Source organism: Doryrhamphus excisus, chromosome 16 (assembly GCF_030265055.1).
Source record: "Doryrhamphus excisus isolate RoL2022-K1 chromosome 16, RoL_Dexc_1.0, whole genome shotgun sequence".
NCBI classification, from domain to species: Eukaryota; Metazoa; Chordata; class Actinopteri; order Syngnathiformes; family Syngnathidae; genus Doryrhamphus; species Doryrhamphus excisus.
Genome location: NC_080481.1, coordinates 3,526,434 through 3,546,220, shown reverse-complemented (window position 1 = coordinate 3,546,220; position 19,787 = coordinate 3,526,434). Strand labels below are relative to the sequence as shown.

Here is a 19,787-nt window from a genome sequence, read left to right as displayed (position 1 = left end):
GTAACATAACCACCTAACTGCTGCCATCCTCTCATCCTGCTGCCCGTACTAAAACATACCAACTCAGGAAGTGTTCACCCAGTATACCGATTTTACATTTTTTATAAAAAATTCCCATGAGCACAATGTCATTCACACCACAGGAGATCTCCCAAATTCATCACATTACTGCTAATGAAAGTCACAGCTTGATGCCAATACTTTCTATCAACTAAGAGCTCATCTTTACAAAGGAATTTGTCACCTACTGTCTTTTATTTTGTATTATTTATTTATTTATTTATCTTATGGAATTTCATCATTTAATGCATTGTTGCCAATTAATTTGATGCTTGGTAATGATACAGTTAATCAATCAAATTTGAGTTAATCAAATTTTAAGTGAATACAAATACATTGAAACCTTGGTTGGGGTCCACCCTGATTAGCGTGTTTTTCAGTCAAAAATTTTGACAACATGGCGTGTGTCTTAAATTACATGTATTAAACAATTACAAAAGCATATTTCTACACATAAATGACAAATGAAAGGGATAAATGACTGTTCCCAAAGACACTACAAGTATATGGCAGCCAGATCAACAAGAACAGCACTTTTCTGTTTTGCCACGAGTTATTTCTTGAATTCAATAGTGTTTCTCACCTCAGAAACGCAAAATGGAGCCAAAGAAAGTTGCAAGTGCCAGTATTTTGATAAAGATGGTGAGAAACTGTTGAATTTAAGAAATGGCTCATTACAAAATATGCAGGTGTGTCCCTGTTGATTTTACTGCCACATTTTTAAATAAGAATAAAAGGTAAACGGCACATGTAACATATAACCGGCACGCAACTTTCAAAAAACATAACAAAAACAAATATGGCTAGCTGGGCAAATGCTAAGTACTTTTCCATCAAGTAGTCATGACGCAAGGCACCGGGGTGCAATGTGCAGCTCTTGCCAGCCGGTGGCGACATTTCCTAAGGCACTTCCAACTTGATGTAAAAGGAGGTACTTTTATGTGCTCTCCTTGATCATACATACTATCGTAACTCAGTATTAGATTTTAAAATGTTTTATTTATTTTTTTACGAATGGAAATGTTGTTTTCTAAAGCAAACGGGCACATATTGTGCTCTAAATGTGCCTCCCTCCCCGGCTGACAGCAAGTGTCCTCCTGAGGAGTGCCTGTTGATGTAGAAAGGTACATCCACTGCCACCATTGCACGTCCATGATGCTCAACCAACCGGAAGTGGCAAAGATTGATTTCTCCTCGGCAGCCAAAGGAGACTAAATAAAGAAGACGTCCCCGAAAAGAAGAAAACACGTCCATTTTTCAAAAGGATGTTTGAAAATGTTCGCATCTGTCATGTCCGTCAAACCTGTGGTAGAAAACCCCAACTCTTCTCTCGGATATGGGATGGTGAGTACCTGTCATCATCACCTTATATTCCACCAACAGCAGCACTTGTAGCACTTGTTGTGACTGTTTAAGCATGGCTACAGCGTACAGATGCTCTTAGAGGAAGTTGACGGTACAAAATGGATGTTAAATCTGTTGCGCGTGCATTGTCTTTTGGCGGCGATGGCGCGTGGCCCGTCCATAAATCAATTAAATCAACCAAAACCGCACTCACAAATAAATATATTGAAATGAATCCACGCTTGTATAAATATCCAAACGATATATTTAGTTTAAATGGCTAAAGTTGAATGCATGATGTCTTCACTCGGCGAGGTGTAAATAGTTAATAACGTTGACGAGGACAAAATGGACGAAAAATAACCTGCCAGCTATCATTGCTTCAGGCATTCGTTGTGGACAATAAGCATTGATGGTTGAATACGCGGTACTGCATAAGTACTGGTTGTGTTGTCATAGAGAACAAATGGTCTATTTTGGGGCAATTGTCTGCTGCCTTTTATAGATGTATTGTGAGCAAATAGACACATCTGGCAAGGACACGCCCAGACTCATTCACATCCATTCAGAGGTTCTCTCTTAACAAAAACCTTTTGAAATATACTATGTATGGCCTTTTCAAATGTCGTCAGTGACTTTGAATTTGCAGCAGGTGATATTAGAGTGCATCCCATTTTCTGTAACCTATGGATCCATACAATCACAGCTATCTCTTTTCAATAGCTTATATTTTTGGTTAGCAGTGATTGTCAGTATTTTCCACAGGACTGGTATTTGTGGTGGGAAGGTGGCTGGGATTATGCTGAATTTTCATAATTGGCTGCAATGCATTTGCAAAAAAAATTCATTATTTCATTTTGTACCGCTTGTCCTCATGAGGGTTGCCGGTGTGCAGGTCGCCGGTGTGCAGAGCACATATAGACAAACAATCACAAACATTCACACTCACATTCATACCTATGGACAATTTGGAGTCGCCAATTAACCTAGCATGTTTTTGGAATGGGGGAGGAAACCGGAGTACCCGGACAAAAACCCACGCACAGGGGTTGAATTTCAAAATGTGTTGATTTGGGGGAGAAATGTGCCATATTTACATGCAAAAAATGCAAAAAATAGCCAAGAACATGCAAACTCCACACAGAGATGCCCAAGGGTGTAATTGAACTCGGGTCTCCTAGCTGTGTGGCTTGCGCGCTAACCACTCATCAGCAGTGCAGCCAATATTGGTAAATATCAGTATAGTTAATGAAGTGCTGGACAATATGGTTATATCGGACTAAATATATCTGACTAAAAACATGAAAAGTGAAAATAATATGTTTAAGATCTACAAATTAACTCCTTCCCTACCAAGGAGTTAATACCGGGTCGCGGGGGCAGCAGTCTTGGTAGGGAAGCCCAGACTTTCTGGTCCCCTGGCCACCTCCTCCAGCTCCACCGGGAGGACACCAAGGCTTTGCCAGGCCAGCTTTGAGACATAATCCCTCCAGCTTGTCCTAGGTCTGCCTTTTCCGGGCTGAGCATGCCCGGAAGACCTCACCAGGGAGGTGTCCGGGAGGCATCCAGACTAGATGCCTGAGCCACCTCAACTGGCTCCTTTAGATGTGAAGGAGAAGCAGCTGTACTCTGAGCCCCTCCTGGATGATTGAGCTCCTGAGCTCCTGATCTCTTAGGGTGAGTCCAGCTACCCTTCGGAGGAAACTAATTTCAGACGCTTGTTTCCACCATCTTCTTCTTTCGGTGATGACCCAAAGCTCATGACCATAGGTGAGGGTGGGGACAAATATCAACTGGTAAATTGAGAGCTTTGCCTTCCGGCTCAGCTCTCTCTTCACCACGACGGTCTGGTACAGCGGACGCTGCCACCTTCCCTTACTCGTGAACAACACACCGAGATACTTGAACTCATCCACCAGGGGCAGGACCTCCTTCCCAACCCGGAGGGAACACTCCACCCTTTTCCGACTGAGAACCATGGCCTCTGATTTAGAGGAGCTGAGTCATTCATAGCGGCATGTCCTCACAAACCACTAACCAGTCGCCTCCTCAACTTAAACAAGTCTGGGACAAATTATCCATTCATGGACAAAAGCACACAGTCTATGCTGGTAAACAAATACAAAAAAATACTTCAAATACGTCATCACCAATACACCTGACCGACATTGCTGCTTATATCTTCGAATTAGTGACGAATATTCACCGGTGATCAGCGGTACAACAGTGCTTGTAAAGTTGACGGTCAGCCAAATGTAACGATCATAAATAGAATGGCTCGGTTATTAAGGGTTCACACAACTCCAAATATCTACACTACATCATTATCTGGAGCAATACTTATTTAATAACATGACAAAAATATAAAACCTTTAAAGTACATACAATACGACTACTCACCAGAGAACCTACAAGCATAACTTTGCTTGTAGGACACTTTTGTTCTGATCAACCAATCAGAGGATGGAATGGAGTGTTGATGTCGCTGTGGGGTGGCTCACCGGCCCTGAGAGGCATATCTGAAGTCTGATTGGCTAAAAAGAACCCCTGGCTTATCATTGGTTCTAGCCAAATGGTGAACTGTACTGTATTTGTTTACTGAGTAGATGCATAACAACACTTTGTGTCTGCCACTTAACGTGGACAGTGTTGGTAATCCATTCAAATTACAAATACTGTATATGTACTGGTACCCCGCTAAAACTTTCACTAACTATAAATGATGAATAAAAATAATAAATGGTAGATAGACTGACGGGTTTCCCAGTAAGGCCACCAGCAGTCTGGTGTTGTAATTGCCAGAGATATGAGCAGATTGCAGCAGTGTGCAACAGAAAGTGTGGAGGCGATCATACAGTAGGTTCGTGCAAAGTGGAGAAGATGTTCAGTGCTGTAACTGTGGTAGCCGATTTCCCCAGTTATTACATGGGAAAATGTGGGATAAGGCAAGGTGTATTACAATGATTGTGTCAACAGCAGTAATTGTACTCTACTAAGACGATGATGGAGGTCTGCTTTTAACTAGGGATGCTCTGATCAGGGTTTTATGCTGCCGATTCCGATCATTTTTCAGGGATTTTCAAGCATATTAAATGCAGCAAATTGTACTTCCACTGTAAGAGTTGCAAAGTGAGTGATAAGAATATTGTCTTTCTGTTGGTTTAGACCACACATACACACATAACAAGGATGTTGTTGTGATGTTCGGAGTGTCCCTGAATGCATCTTGCAGTAGTCGAATGAAAATGAGGAAGCGTAATTACTGAAATGATTTAGCTACCGCCATTACTTATTGCTACTACTTATAAGAGAATAAATTCAATGTCCAGGTTGCAGGGTCCATTTTTTGGACTGGTGAACATTGTGCCTCCATTGTGGAAACGTTTCTCAAAACAAACAAATCTGTAACTGCAACACAACGAGCGTTAGACATGGACATAATGGCAAAAAGACATCATTGCAAAAAGAGAATAAAATGTTCAGTGACACTTGAAAAAGTTACTACATACCCCATGAACGTGATATAGTACACCTGTAGCTTCGCTGTTGCATAAAAACGAGCTCCAAACTAACCGCATTGCTTGTTTGTTTTCTGAGCCCGCCAACATTTTGCAATTTTATCTTCACACTCCCCCCATCACTTCTCAGTAAACATCCAATCAGTGTTAGTATGCAAATGAGCAAAGACGCCACAAAACAAAGATTAATAAAATGTTAGTTGGTTGTTAAAATCTGCATATAGAATATTTTATGACAAAGTGCAATCCACTTCTCCAGGTTGAGGGAGACACACAGCTAATAATTAATGCCTTGAACACAGTTTTTGTTTGTTACACAAAAGGGCTGGCACATTTAAATGTGTGAATGTACAAAGCCCTCTTAAGATTTCTGACTACCCCCCCTCCTTTCCCATCACAATCTTTAAGACACTGACTCACATCTTTTTTTCTCTTTGAATGAGATTCATTGGATGAGATAAGCCGATGAGAATACATACTTCATATCGCATGCTGTGGCTGTTTGTGGTTGGCTGAAAAATATGAACTCATTCGTTGGCATCGTACTTTCAGCTGCTGTCAGGTTGAGTTCCCATTATATATGATGTCTTTGATCTGATATCAGATGTGATGGCACAATGAATACAAAAACGTACATGCTGGTTCAGACAGTTCCATCTGAAAGCCTGTCTGTACATTCATTTTGCTATGTGTACAATTTTGATATAAACATTTAGTTTTTATTTGCAGAAATCTCTCTTGGAAGTGCACAAAATGCATGCATGTAGAGAAATGTCATGAACAGTAGCAGAAATGGACTTCTGCATCACAGTTCCTTGGAAACGACAAGGCAGACCATTATAAGCAGCTGGTGACAAACCTCCTACAAAAGCCCTAGGCTGTATTATGTCACTGAAGATACACTTTTTGCCTTCCATCTAGATTTCTTTCCATTGAACTGTGGAAATGTAAGCAGGGAAAGTGGAATCCATCTATGCTGACTACTTTTGGGATGTGGTCTGGGATGACCATGCTGCTGGGTAGAAGAGACAGATTACTGAAACAATGCGGTTTCTCCATTTTTCACACTCAGTGTGACATCCTTGTTTATATGCACTGCCATTATTGGCCATGCTCTGTGTGCTCCCGTCCCCCCAGATAGTGCTTATGTTTCTTTCAGTGTGGGCAAAGGTTTGGCTTTTACAGTTAACCTGTAAGGTCCCATATAAATAAAGCACCACGGCCAGCATTGCCACAGTTGCTTATTATAAGCAATTTTGGACTTGCTTTTTTATTGGTTTTGTTCCCCTGTTGTCAGCTAGCTGCTTGTTTTTGTCACGAGACCTGGCAACATGTTTTTGAATGAGAAAAACGTATACGAGCCACATTGTGCTATCTCTGTTGAAGTGATTACAATTACCTGCCAGACACAACTGTTGCCCTTTATTCAATGAATGCATCCTGACCTGGATGGCAAGCCATTTGCAGTGTGATGGCTACTTTGTTACCCTTTGTTACCCTCAGACCCTTTGGCTGCCTTCATTCACATGTACTGTATAAATCACATGTACATGTATAAATACGTCGTTAATAGCTACGAACGGTAGGCACAGTTTTGTTTTTCTCCACATTCATGTGTGACCATAGCTACCGTACATCATAGTTACATAGATATACAGTATATTGGCTACTCGCATTGTGCATACAGAGAACATTTAGCAATGTCATGATTGTTAATCATGAGCCATTTGGGCCATTCCAGGGGTACACGTATAGAAAATGGATGGATGGATTTCCGTACGCCTGAAAGCCAAAATGTGCATATGGATGAAAATATTCAGACTTTTAAACATTCATGCAGTTGGTGTTTTGTAGATCTTACACCTTGAGTAGACGTGTGCGTACACAACTCCACCTCACGTCACACCCTCACCTTGCTTGCACTCCACCGCCAAGTGACTCATGAATGTCCATATTTAAACAGCCTTCATTGCGTTGTTCTATCATTCCAATTACAGCTGGTCAGAAGACTTTGAGGACAAACAGGAATGGCATAACAAATAAAAGAAAGGTGATTGAGTTACACCACTACATGCAAATGCCTCAAGGCCAATTATGCAAATTTGACAATTATGCCATTACATAATTGGGTCAGTGTCTCCATCAGTCGCTGCTTTTTTGTCCTCCGGCAAGACACTTCACTCACATTTCCTCCAGCGACGCCTCCACATTATGGTATACTCTAAATGTGAATGAATGGAATGCAATGTTTCTGAAAGATAATGCAATTTAATTTGGAGGTCATAACGCAGCCCTGCATGGTACTTGTAGGTACCGGAAGATCAAAACAAGAATCGGTAGTAATAGTAGAAGAGGTTACCCACATACGAGTGATGCAGCAAAGTTCATCCATTCATTTTCTACCGCTTATCCTCATGAGGGTCACGGGTATGCTGGAGCCTATCCCAGCTGACTTCAGGTGAGAGGCGGGTACACCCTGGATTGGTCGCCAGCCAATCACAGGGCACATATAGACAATCAACCATTCACACTCACATTCATACGTATGGACAATTTGGAGTCGTCAATTAACCTAGCATGTTTTTGGAATGTGGGAGGAAAGCCAGTACCCAGTACCCGGTACCCGGAGAAAGCCCATGCACGCACAGGGAGAACATCCAAAATCCACACAGAGATGCCCAAGCCGAGAATCGAACCCAGGTCTAACTATTTGGCCTACATGCTAACCACTCTCCACCGTGTGGCCTGATGCAGCAATGTTTACAACTTAAACATGACCTTTATTGTGGCGTTTTACTTCATGGTTTAGCATAAAATAAATGAATAACAGAGGTGGATGAGAAATTGGTGTTTAGATCCTGCCAGAAGGGTAGTTAATGTCCCAGTAAGGAACAATACCTATGAGACTATGGGGAGCATGAAGCTAAAAGGATGAACTGATAATGGCTCACCAGGGTTTTTTGGAAGCTGTTGTTTGTGACACTCCAGGTTTTTCTCCCGGGGATATTATTCAGCTTCAGGGTTACAATGTTTGGAGTATTTGATGATGATGTCAGTGACATATTTGCCACTTGACTGTGATATGTCCGGTAAGTGTGCTGGGACACACGCTAATTTGGTAATGTGGCTAGAGGCCAGCACATTTGGTTAATTGTTTTCTGTTGGCCTTTGTAGTGTGCGGATTTGATGATCAAATGTAATTGATCATCAGTAAAAATATTATTAATTATCAGTTTATTAAAGAAAAAAATAGTTAATTTACAGAGGCAGCACCCTGAAGCAGGGACGAGCCAACTGCCTGATTGTTGCATCAATATTAGTTTTATGTTCTATGTTCACACTGCAGGTCACTTCCAATTTCATATGTCGCTTTGAGGGGCCTATACGTCTATACCCCCTGAATTTTGTGGATCTTCGTCAGGGCGTTTGGTGAATGGCATTTGGTCTATGAGCAAAATACAAGTCCTTTTGTCTTGTTGGAGTGGGTGAGCAATGGCGGTTGGGGACTACTTTTTTGTGCCTTAACTTTCAGGCAGACTTTGAGCCACATTAACCTGCAATAATTACTGCTGCGTGAGCAGGCACATCGCTGTGCCCTCTCATTCTCTCGCTCCCTGTCACTGAAATAATCCCTGCATGAAGTCACGTTAACATCGTAATGAACTGCCACACATTCAACATTAGTCGTAATTAAGATAACGTTTGCCCTCCAACTGATACGTTAGTAAGGTACATTAACCTTAACCATACAGATTTGTGCAACGTTAAGTTTACCTTGTCCTGGATCTTCTGCTCCATTCGGGAGGAGATGATGCAACTCAAAGCATGTGCTGTGGTATGTACAGTAAGTACCGCGTTACAATAGAAACTTGCCTTAACTTTTTTTGTCATTTTGTTTTCCATGTCTTTCGTTGCCTCGCCGCATTCTCCCACAAGGTTACGCAACGCCGCTTCAAGTTATGCCCCTCCCACGCCTCCACTTCACCATAGAAGGTCAATGCAAGGGACTCGGAAATGTTGCGTCCTTATTTAAAGAGCCTTGATTGCATTGGAATCATGGCTGATTGGAAGATGAGAATGATGAAAAAGTGGACTTTCATGGAGGTGGAGGGAGAAATACTGGAAAAATTATGACATTTGGCATAGCGAATAACATCAAGATTGAGTGACAGCATGTCGGCTGTCATCTGTGTGACTGATGGCGCAGGGCCAACGGAGGCCCACATTTACATTTTTTGTGACCATTTTTTTCTAGTTGATACTACATTTGAGATGAATATCACCTTAGCAAAATTGCTTTAATTTAAAGGAGGATGCAAAGACTCAAAACGGGGATGAAGTTTAGTTGAAAATTAATTCCTGTAATTGAAGACAAAAAATGCTAAAACAAAAACATGCTAGGTTGATTTGTCCATAGCTATGAATGTGTGTGTGAATGGTTGTTTGCCTATATGTGCCCTGTGATTGGCTGGCCACCAGTCCAGGGTGTACCCCACCTCTCGCCTGACGACAGCTGGGATAGGCCCCAGCACCCCCGCGACCCTCGTGAGGATAAGCTGTAGAAAATTAATGAATGAAGACGGATAGTTTAAAAATACTTCACTTCATAATGATATTAAGAACATCAAACTTTTCGGTATATTATCATTATTTTTTGCGAAGTTAATGTTGTGTTCATTCATTCTTTCATTTTCTACCGCTTGTCCTCACGAGGGTCACAGGGGTGCTGGAGCCTATCCCAGCTGTCTTCGGGCGAGAGGCGGGGTACACCCTGGACTGGTGGCCAGCCAATCACAGGGCACATATAGACAAAGAACTATTCACACTCACATTCATACCTATACCAATTAACCTAGCATGTTTTTGGAATGTGGGCGAAAACCCACACAGAGATGGCCAAGGGTCTTCTAGCTGTGAGGCCTGCATGCTAACCACACACTAGCTACACTAATAAAGGTCATGCATGTAAATAAATGTTTCTATTGGTGACATACTTGGCATATGCAATGAAAAATGGAAGGATTCCTTGATTTGAGAAGCCGATGCTCTATCACAAAACTCTCAGAATAATGTAACCTAAGGAGGAAGAACATGTAGTCCAGAAGCTCCATCCCTTGTATCTCTAGTGCTGCCCACACTGATCTATGAATGGGAATGAATGTTTGGTTGTGGTCGCTGAGGCTGTAGGCTCAAATTGGCAGCCGTGTTTCACCACCAGTGTGACCGAATAGTGAATGAAAAATCGGTTCACTGTGAAGCACTTTGGGTACCTTGAAAGGCGCTATATATATGTAAATCGAATCCATTATTACTATTAACGCTTTATTTACTTTTTTGCTGCAGCTCCCTCCCCCAACTGAGCCTCTATCGAATCTCTAAAGGAGCAGGATGACAAGATGGCCCAGCTGCTGGTACCGCCCGGTCCTGACAGCTTCCGCCCCTTCACCCCAGAGTCACTGGCTGCCATTGAGAGGCGCATCGCTGAAGAGGAGGCCCGGCGACCACAGGCAGAGCGTTGCAGCGATAGCGACGACGAAAACGGGCCCAGGCCCAACAGTGACTTGGAGGCAGGGAAGTCACTCCCCTTCATCTATGGGGACATCCCTTCAGGTCTGGTGTCCACTCCACTGGAGGATATGGACACCTTCTACAGCAATCAGAAGGTCTGTCTTAATCCATCATGAAATGTTCTGACCAGTCACACAGAAAAACCCTTGTCCAAATATTCTATCAACTATGGACAAATTCAGAATCTGCATCCTTTGAAGGACCCATGTGTGACGGTACTGCTGAAAGCCATGATCAGCGTTAATTCCAAGCGAAAAAACGTCCTATTTGCGTCGCTTGGTGACATCTTTACCCATACAACGTATCTGCCGACCTGATCTGCAAAGAGAGTGGAAGTAGAAGTAAAAAATGAAGAACAAACAAGCAAAATGTGACATTCATTCATTCATTTTCTACCGCTTATCCTCACAAGGGTCACGGGGGGTGTTGGAGCCTATCCCAGCTGTCTTCGGGCGAGAGGCGGGGTTCACCCTGGACTGGTGGCCAGCCAATCACAGGGCACATATAGACAAACAACCGTTCACACTCACATTCATACCTATGGACAATTTGGAGTCGCCAATTAACCTAGCATGTTTTTGGAATGTGGGAGAAAACCGGAGTACCCGGAGAAAACCCACGCATGCATGGTGAGAACATGCAAACTCCACACGGAGATGGCCGAGGGTGGGATTGAAGTCGGATCTCCTAGCTGTGAGGTATACGCGCTAACGACTCAACCGCTGTGCAGCCCAAAATGTGACATTGTGGAGGCAAAATTATTATTTTTTTAATTTTCACCGCCTGCTCACGGTGAACATTGGCCAAGATTGTATTGCTTCGTCAAATTTAGACAGACTTTGTGTGGTGTGATGATGTCAGCTGCCTTCAAATGCACACTGAGAAGGATGCAGACCCCGAATTTGGACACAGCCTTGATCTCAAACACATTTTGGAAAATGCACATAGTAGTATGAGAAGTACTAACATCTTTTGATGTCTTTCACAATTTTTTGTCTCTTTTTCAGACTTTTATAGTATTGAATCACGGGAAGGCAATCTTTCGTTTCAACGCCACTCCTGCCTTGTACATGTTGAGCCCCTTCAACCCTCTGAGGAGGATTGCTATTAAAGTTTTAGTACACTCATATCCTTTTACAGTTTGCTATGGATAGTGCTTGACGTGGATTCAAAAGGTTCAGCTAAGATGCCAGAATGAAAAGAGTAAATACTAGGGATGTCACCAGATCTCATGTCACAAAGTCACACAGATCGCAGCCTAGGACGATAAAATCACACAATAAATGAAAATGAACAAAATTATTTTGCCGGCTTTTGCCATGTGCATGTGTGTCTGTTATCCTCATCTCCCGCCTCAAAACAAGAAGGGAGAGATATCATTCTGTGCACTGGTTTCAGCACCTTGCTGCATTTGTTCCTTAGAACAACAGCATGAACAGAGTGAGTCATACAGTCTCTTTGGTGGGTGCAGGCATGGCAGAGAAAGATGCATTTTTAGACAGATATTACGGATTAAAATTGCACCAAACATGATCGCTTCTGTTGTGCAGTGACGCCATCACCTCTTTTTGCCTCTTGTGCCAAAAACCAAACAAAAAAAACATGAAATACGTATTTAGGATTGGGTGTACAGGTTGAAGAAAACATGTAAATACGTCTTTGGCAGTGTCTCTCGCCTCCCGCGGAGGGTGGAGGCGGGGCCGCTAACATACACACAGTCCAGCAGAGTGTAACGTAGTAGAAGTTAAATGAGTAGATTGCAATATCTTGCCGTCATGTAAAAATCTCATCTTGTCTCGTTCTTGTAGACCCAATCTCGTGTATTGCATCATCTCCTGACACCCCTGATGTATACAGATACACGAAATGTGAATTGCTCGGCCATATCAGCATTTTACACACTGTTGAAATGCTGAATTCCAGAAAACTTGACTTAGTGATTCTAGACCTCTGTAACGGAATCTACCTGAAGGTTCAAATTCCTACTGGAGAAGTCACTTGTAAATACTATACGTGTGAAGTAAATGAGTGACATTCTAAAATATTAGGGTTGTGAAAGCTAAACCGATACAAGGGAATATCTGGTTTGACAAGCGAGAGATACGGTTGCGTCGGTAGCAGCCGTGATAGACCGTAGTTCAGGCAGGAAGCCGTTCCAAAGCTTGGGGGGCAAAGGCAGCATCTCATCCATTGCACTTCCAAAGTTGTGTGCTCAGATGAGCGCAGGGCCCAGCGGTGGTGAAGGAGGGTTATAAGTTCAGCCAAGTATGCTGGAGCAAGACCATTAATGGCCTTGAACACAAACAGGAGGACTTTAGAATGCATTCTAAAATGTGTGCCACTGAACTGAACTGATACTGACATGTTTGGGAGCATTAGTGAGTACGAGCAGCTGCATTTTGTACCAAGTGGAGCCTGTGGAGGAAGGACTGATCTACTAGAGTATAGAGGGCATTATAATAATCAAGCCTCATTGTTTTACACCCAACAGTGATGAGTGGATGCAATGTAGGAGCCCTTCTTCATAAATTGAATATTTTCATAGTTTCAGCATCGAAAACCTGACCTTCTAAATACGTGTTTTAGCATTATTGGAACCCTCTAGACATGAAATAACACCCCTATAGTTTCTTTTATTCTTGTACTACCCAACGTAGTAGACATTCATTCATTCATTTTCTACCGCGTATCCTCACGAGGGTCGCGGGGGTGCTGGAGCCTATCCCAGCCGTCTTCGGGCAAGAGGCGGGGTACACCCTGGACTGGTGGCCAGCCAATCACAGGGCACATATAGGCAAACAACCATTCACACTCACATTCATGGACAATTTGGAGTGGCCAATTAACCTAGCATGTTTTTGGAATGTGGGAGGAAACCGGAGTACCCGGAGAAAACCCACGCATGCACGGGGAGAACATGCAAACTCCACACAGAGATGGCCAATCTCCTAGCTGTGAGGTCTGCGCGCTGAAGACTTGACCGCCGTGCAGCCCAAAATGTGACATTGTGGAGGCAACATTATTATTTTTTAAATTTTCACCGCCTGCTCACGGTGAACATTGGCCAAGATTGTATTGCTTTGTCAAATTTAGACAGACTTTGTGTGGTGTGATGATGTCAGCAGCCACATGACCGCCATACATCCGTAGTACATGCCTTAGCCATAAATAATACGCTTCAAACGGAGAACACATATTCAGTGAACACTCACACAGGAGCTACTGTCAGGCACATCTCATGGCAGTCACTTCCTTCCCTCAAAGATTAGGTAGGACAGCTCCAGTATGGGGAGCTATTCTGCCAGAATATCATTCAAGAAAACCCGCTGAGATTGAGTCAGTGCCCTGTCAATACAATGACCCGGATAATTGAGAATATGCACATATTTTGAGTGAACGATTCCCTACTCCCAGTAGTCCTGAATGCAGCATTAGTGAAACACGTAGGACCCTTTTGAATGGATGCACCGGGTTGGTTGCTTTTGTTGGTGGTTTCTTTGAACATTTCTCTGAGTTATCTATTGCTCCTTGACTTACGTGTTTCTACTATGTTCAGCATGTTGATCATGTTCACCATACTAACCAATTGTGCTTTCATGACCCTGAGTAACCCTCCGGAATGGGCCAAGAATGTAGAGTAAGTACCATTTCTCTCTCACTCCTTTTGAGATCTGTGTTAAGGGGAAAATTGTGTTTTCATGTTACTTCACTACAATTGTGAACGCAACTTTATTTTTTGTCCTTTTTCTTCTTTTTTGTTTTCCAGATACACATTCACAGGGATTTACACCTTTGAGTCCCTCATAAAGATACTGGCCAGAGGATTCTGTATGGGGAAGTTCACATTCCTGCGTGACCCTTGGAACTGGCTGGACTTTAGCGTCATCCTCATGGCGTAAGTAACACTTTTATCTCAAATCTCTGACTGTGAGAAAACATTGTGGAAAACACAATCAAAGATCGTTTTATGGCGAGTCAACATATTGGGCAACCATGACTTCCTTTGTTGTTAGAGAACAATCAGCAATTAAGAAGAAAGGGGGAGTGTTGCAGTGCTGGAACTAATCAATATGTCACAACTGACTCTTTTATTAGCAACATCAGGGGCGTCGCTAGGTTCTAAGGACGGGGGGGGGGGGTAGCCCCCTGGAGATGCACAGGATATGAATGAATGTAGTAGACATTCAAAAAAATCCAAAAAACAAATAACGAACAAGAACCGGGATATAACTTTCCCACTTTTGGACAGATTTAGTAGAGATACTCAATTGTTTTAGGCCACCATTAAATGTACACAAGTACACACAATCTACACTGCAAAACCGCTGCCCAAGCTTTGCAACCATTCTGTCGAGTGGCCAGTGATCAATTATATAATAATCATTATTGTATTATTAATTTGCCTATTATTATTACTATCATCATTATTATTCTTCTGATTATTACGACTGCTAGTAAGCTAGTATTAGCCTGCTTGTTGGCTTGCTTATTAGCCTGCTTTTGCCCTATTATATGAAATTTGTCAGAGAATTTTTTGTAAAAAAAAAAATCAATAAAAAATATAAATTATTTAAAAATAGGCCTAATAACGCCATTGAGCAACATTGATATGAAATCAGGTGAGGTAATACAGGTAGTATAGGTAATCCATAATTATATATAAATACAATATATATAATATTATTATTATATTATATAAATACAATAAAAACATAAATACACATAATTATAGGTAATACACAGGAAATGATGGTAAAGTGGTAAAATATGGCCAATCACATCCAATAGGTTTAACCCGAGGTTTGATTGGGGTGCAGGAGCAAGCATGAGCTTTTTTTTATATTTCAACTCTATGCTACTAAAATGACACTATAGAGTTTAATCTTGTGACTTTTGCTCTTTAGAATACATAATATTTTGACTTTTTTTTTTATAAAGTTAGAGCTGTTTTTTTCTCATAATTTATCTTCTCTCAATTATGATTTTCTTCCCAATTTGGACTTTACTGTCATCACTACCTATCCATCAATTTTCTATGCCGATTATACTCACGAGGGTCGCAGGTATGTTGGAGCCTATCCCAGTTGACTTTGGGCACAAATCAAAGGGTACAAACAATCATTCAGACTCACATTCATACCTATGGACAATTTACAATTGCGGTAGAAAATGAATGAATTAATTAATTAATTAACCTAGCATGTTTTTAGAATGTGTGAGGAAACCAGAGTACCCGGAGAAAACCCACAGAGAATTTTTTATTTAATTTTAAAATATTACAGCTTCATTTGTTTGCTTCTCATAATATTACGACTTTTTTTCTTTAATATTTAAACATCGGGGCTGCAGCAGTTAACATCTTGTGGTGGTTAGTCACAAGCGCTGGAAAATCTGGGTTTGAATCTTCTTTGAACATCTCTTTGTGGAGTTTACATGTATGCATGTTAGGTTCATTGGAGACTTTCCATTGTCCATAGGTTTGAATGTGAGTGTGAATGGTTGTTTGTCTATATAGGCTCCGGCATACCCCCGCAACCTAGTGAGGACATGTGCCATAGAAAATGGATGGATGGATTTCAACAATCAACTAGTAAAATGATGTTATTTTTCCTCATAATATGACTACATCATCTTTGTGAAATGATGACTTTTTTTCACTAGATTACATCATTTTTCTGTTAATATTTTGACTTTATTCTTTTACAATTTCTGCAGATTTTTTTCAAAGTACTGCAAAACAGAACGCATGTTTGCCTTTGCCAAAAGAAGGTCATGACAGTGTGACCAGATTGCCCGATTTTACTCCACAACATTTGTTCACACCAGGAGGCAATGGCAATCCAGGAAGACCCTTGGGTGTTAAGATTGCTTATTTGATGCTGTATCATAAGTGTGTTCTTACTGTAATCCTGCAGGTATATAACAGAGTTTATAAACCTCGGCAATGTTTCCGCCTTGCGCACATTCAGAGTGTTGAGAGCTTTGAAAACTATCTCAGTGATACCAGGTAAGGCCGCCCGAGTTTGTCCCCTTGTGACCTTGTGTGTGACCTTGTGTGTGTGTGACTGTTTGTCGTCATCCTACCCCTCCCCTTTTCTTGAACCTTCCCGGTTGTTTGGTCATGGCATGGGTGTAGGTGTCCGTTTTGGCGTGTGAGCGAACGTGTGCACCACTGTGCAAACACTATGTAACTAACCAAAAGACTGAAGATACTATGTACTGTACAAGCTGTAATGATAAGCTATACAGACAGTCTGATCATAATGTGTTTGTGAGCGAGGGGAAACAGGTACTGCCAAATCGATCTCTGGCAGTTCAAATTTATTTATGTCATGTACGGGAAACACTGAGATGAAAGTGAAGACACAAGAACGTGACACAACACTCACAGTTCTTGGCATGTTCTTGGTTCTCGCAAGGAGATGCGTGGATGAGGAGGAAGAGGCCCAACCTGGCATCTTCCTAGTGCTAATTGGAAAGGGGCTGCAGGTTTTGTATCTCATTGTGCTGCATAGGAAACACAAAAATGAACCCTTTTCGGGAAACAATGCAAAGTAATTCATTAATTCATTTTCTACCGCTTATCCTCACGAGGGTCGCGGGGGTGCTGGAGCCTATCCCAGCTGTCTTCGGGCGAGAGGCGGGGTACACCCTGGACTGGTGGTCAGCCAATCACAGGGCACATATAGACAAACAACCATTCACACTCACATTCATACCTATGGACAATTTGGAGTCGCCAATTAACCTAGCATGTTTTTGGAATGTGGGAGAAAACCGGAGTACCCGGAGAAAACCCACGCATGCACGGGGAGAACATGCAAACTCCACACAGAGATGGCCGAGGGTGGAATTGAACCCTGGTCTCCTAGCTGTGAGGTCTACGTGCTAACCACATGGCCGCTGTGCAGCCCTTACAAAGTAATTTGGAACTGAAAAGTACTTTTCTTCATATATATATATTTTTTTAATCAAGTTATAATGCAGGCTGTATAGCGGTCGAGTGGTTAGCACGCAGGCCTCACAGCTAGGAGACCTGAGTTCAACTCCGGGGACTCCGTTTTCCTCCCACATTCCAAAAACATGCTAAGTTAATTGGCGACTCCAAATTGTCCATAGGTATGAATGTGAGTGTGAATGGTTGTTTGTCTATATGTGCCCTGTGATTGGCTGGCCACCAGTCCAGGGTGTACCCCGCCTCTCGCCCGAAGAGCGCTGGGATAGGCTTCAGCACCCCTGCGACCCTTGTGAGGATAAGCGGTAGAAAATGAATGAATGAAGTTATAATGCGTTTAACAACACAACTTTAAAGAGGACCATCAAGACTACCATTTTATCCATGATATTGTTCGGACAACCCTTCTTACTCTGCAAAAGTCCTCCCGGATCTTTTATTCTCACAGCTGTGAAATGAGTCTAGGAGTCTCAAGGACATAATTCATGCAGGACTAGACACAACTATCTTTTTTACTGCTGAGTAATCGTAACCTCCGTCATTCTCCCATTCAGGTTTGAAGACCATTGTGGGTGCATTGATCCAATCAGTTAAAAAGCTGTCGGATGTGATGATCCTGACAGTGTTCTGCCTCAGCGTCTTTGCTCTCATCGGCCTCCAGCTCTTCATGGGTAACCTGAGGCAGAAATGTGTGCGTTTGCCGACCGCCAGCAACGCCACCAACAGCAGCGACACTGTTGGCGATGACATGCTACTTTTCAACGGCAACCTGTCAGCGGAAGTCAACAACACATTCCTGAACAGCACAGGGAGCGACTTTAACTGGACCGATTACATCAGTAATGACCGTAAGACAACTTATGTTATGTGTTGATTTTGAAACGGGTGGTAGTTATGTGTGTGTGTGCGTGTGTGTGTGTGTGTGTCCTTCACAATGCAACAGCGACAGCCCTTGGAGGCTTTACACATTAAGTTCTTACACAATACACTCCAACGTTTGCCCTTGGTTTACAGATTTGGGAGGGGGCGCATGTGGCACACATACAGCATGCCCACACATACAGTATATTAGCCCACTGCAATGTGATCGCTCCTCCACTGTTACATTTGGGGTGCACAACCACAGCATGGCTGACTGTATTGTTCACTGTTTTTGTGTGGACAAAAGCACCACAGTGGGGGAAATGTGCGTTTTTTGTGCGGAAGCTGGACCTGAAGGGCAATACGTTCTGTCATGTTAGGGTCCACAAAAGTGTTGCATAAAACCAGAGAAAATTTGCTAGATTTGTCGTTAGTAGGTTTTTTTGAATCGAAGCAAATTCCAGGCAAAAAAATCTTTGCCTGTTTACCTGTTTATTTATTTATGAAATCAATTACATTGAAATGAAATTGGAATGATGTGATTATAGTCGGAGTGGGGGGGGGTTTATATTGGCTAGATCTGATTATTGCAGGGGTCCTGACCCCGCTATCTCTAGTGCAAATTACGCGCCTGCACTACAGACATTGCTCCAGAGTGGTACAAAGTGGTTCTTAAACTTTTTAATTAATCTCCTTTTCCTGTCTTTTAGGTAATTACTATTATCTCCCTGGACGCAGGGATGCCCTGCTCTGTGGAAATGGCAGCGGGGCTGGGTAAGTCTTGAGAAATGATTTTCTATAGTCTTAACGCTCATGGTTCATTTAATTGCTTAACAGTCCCAACAGGGACGTCGGTAATGAACATTAATAGCATAGGGGTGTAACGGTACTCATATATGTAATCAGTATGAGTGTGGGAACACACAGCAGGACCCGCAGCTCGCTCAGATGAGTGATATGTTCGTGTCCAATATGGTCAGAAAAACCTGGTAGGTGTGTCGCTGGTTCCTTGAGTATTTGCTCAGTTCATAGCTGCAAATAAAGCTCCTTAATCAAGCCCAAGTGTACCTCTGGGAAGTTTCATATATTGTATTTATTGTATTTGTATTAATAATGTATCAAAGGGGGGGGGCTGCATGGCGGTCGAGTGGTTAGCGCGCAGACATTACAGCTAGGAGACCGGAGTTCAATTCCACCCTCGGCCATCTCTGTGTGGAGTTTGCATGTTCTCCCCGTGCATGCGTGGGTTTTCTCCGGGTACTCCGGTTTCCTCCCACATTCCAAAAACATGCTAGGTTAATTGGCGACTCCAAATTGTCCATAGGTTTGAATGTGAGTGGGAATGGTTGTTTGTCTATATGTGCCCTGTGATTGGCTGGCCACCAGTTAAGGGTGTACCCCGCATCTTGCCCGAAGACAGCTGGGATAGGCTCCAGCACCCCCCGTGACCCTCGTGAGGATAAGCGGCAGAAAATGAATGA

General features: G+C 42.5%; 1 protein-coding gene across 1 annotated transcript in view; it reads left to right on the top strand.

Annotated features, from left to right (window-relative positions):
- The first annotated feature begins 990 nt into the window (after nt 1-990).
- Nucleotides 991-19,787, top strand: part of LOC131104885 (sodium channel protein type 2 subunit alpha-like) — a 49,644-nt gene continuing 30,847 nt past the window's right edge. Inside the window, exons 1-8 of the mRNA XM_058052541.1 lie at nt 991-1,404; nt 10,266-10,585; nt 11,498-11,616; nt 14,038-14,127; nt 14,257-14,385; nt 16,406-16,497; nt 18,000-18,293; nt 19,017-19,080. Coding sequence (XP_057908524.1) covers nt 10,319-10,585; nt 11,498-11,616; nt 14,038-14,127; nt 14,257-14,385; nt 16,406-16,497; nt 18,000-18,293; nt 19,017-19,080 — 1,055 coding nt within the window. The 5' untranslated portion in view covers nt 991-1,404; nt 10,266-10,318. The remainder of the gene's footprint in view (nt 1,405-10,265; nt 10,586-11,497; nt 11,617-14,037; nt 14,128-14,256; nt 14,386-16,405; nt 16,498-17,999; nt 18,294-19,016; nt 19,081-19,787) is intronic.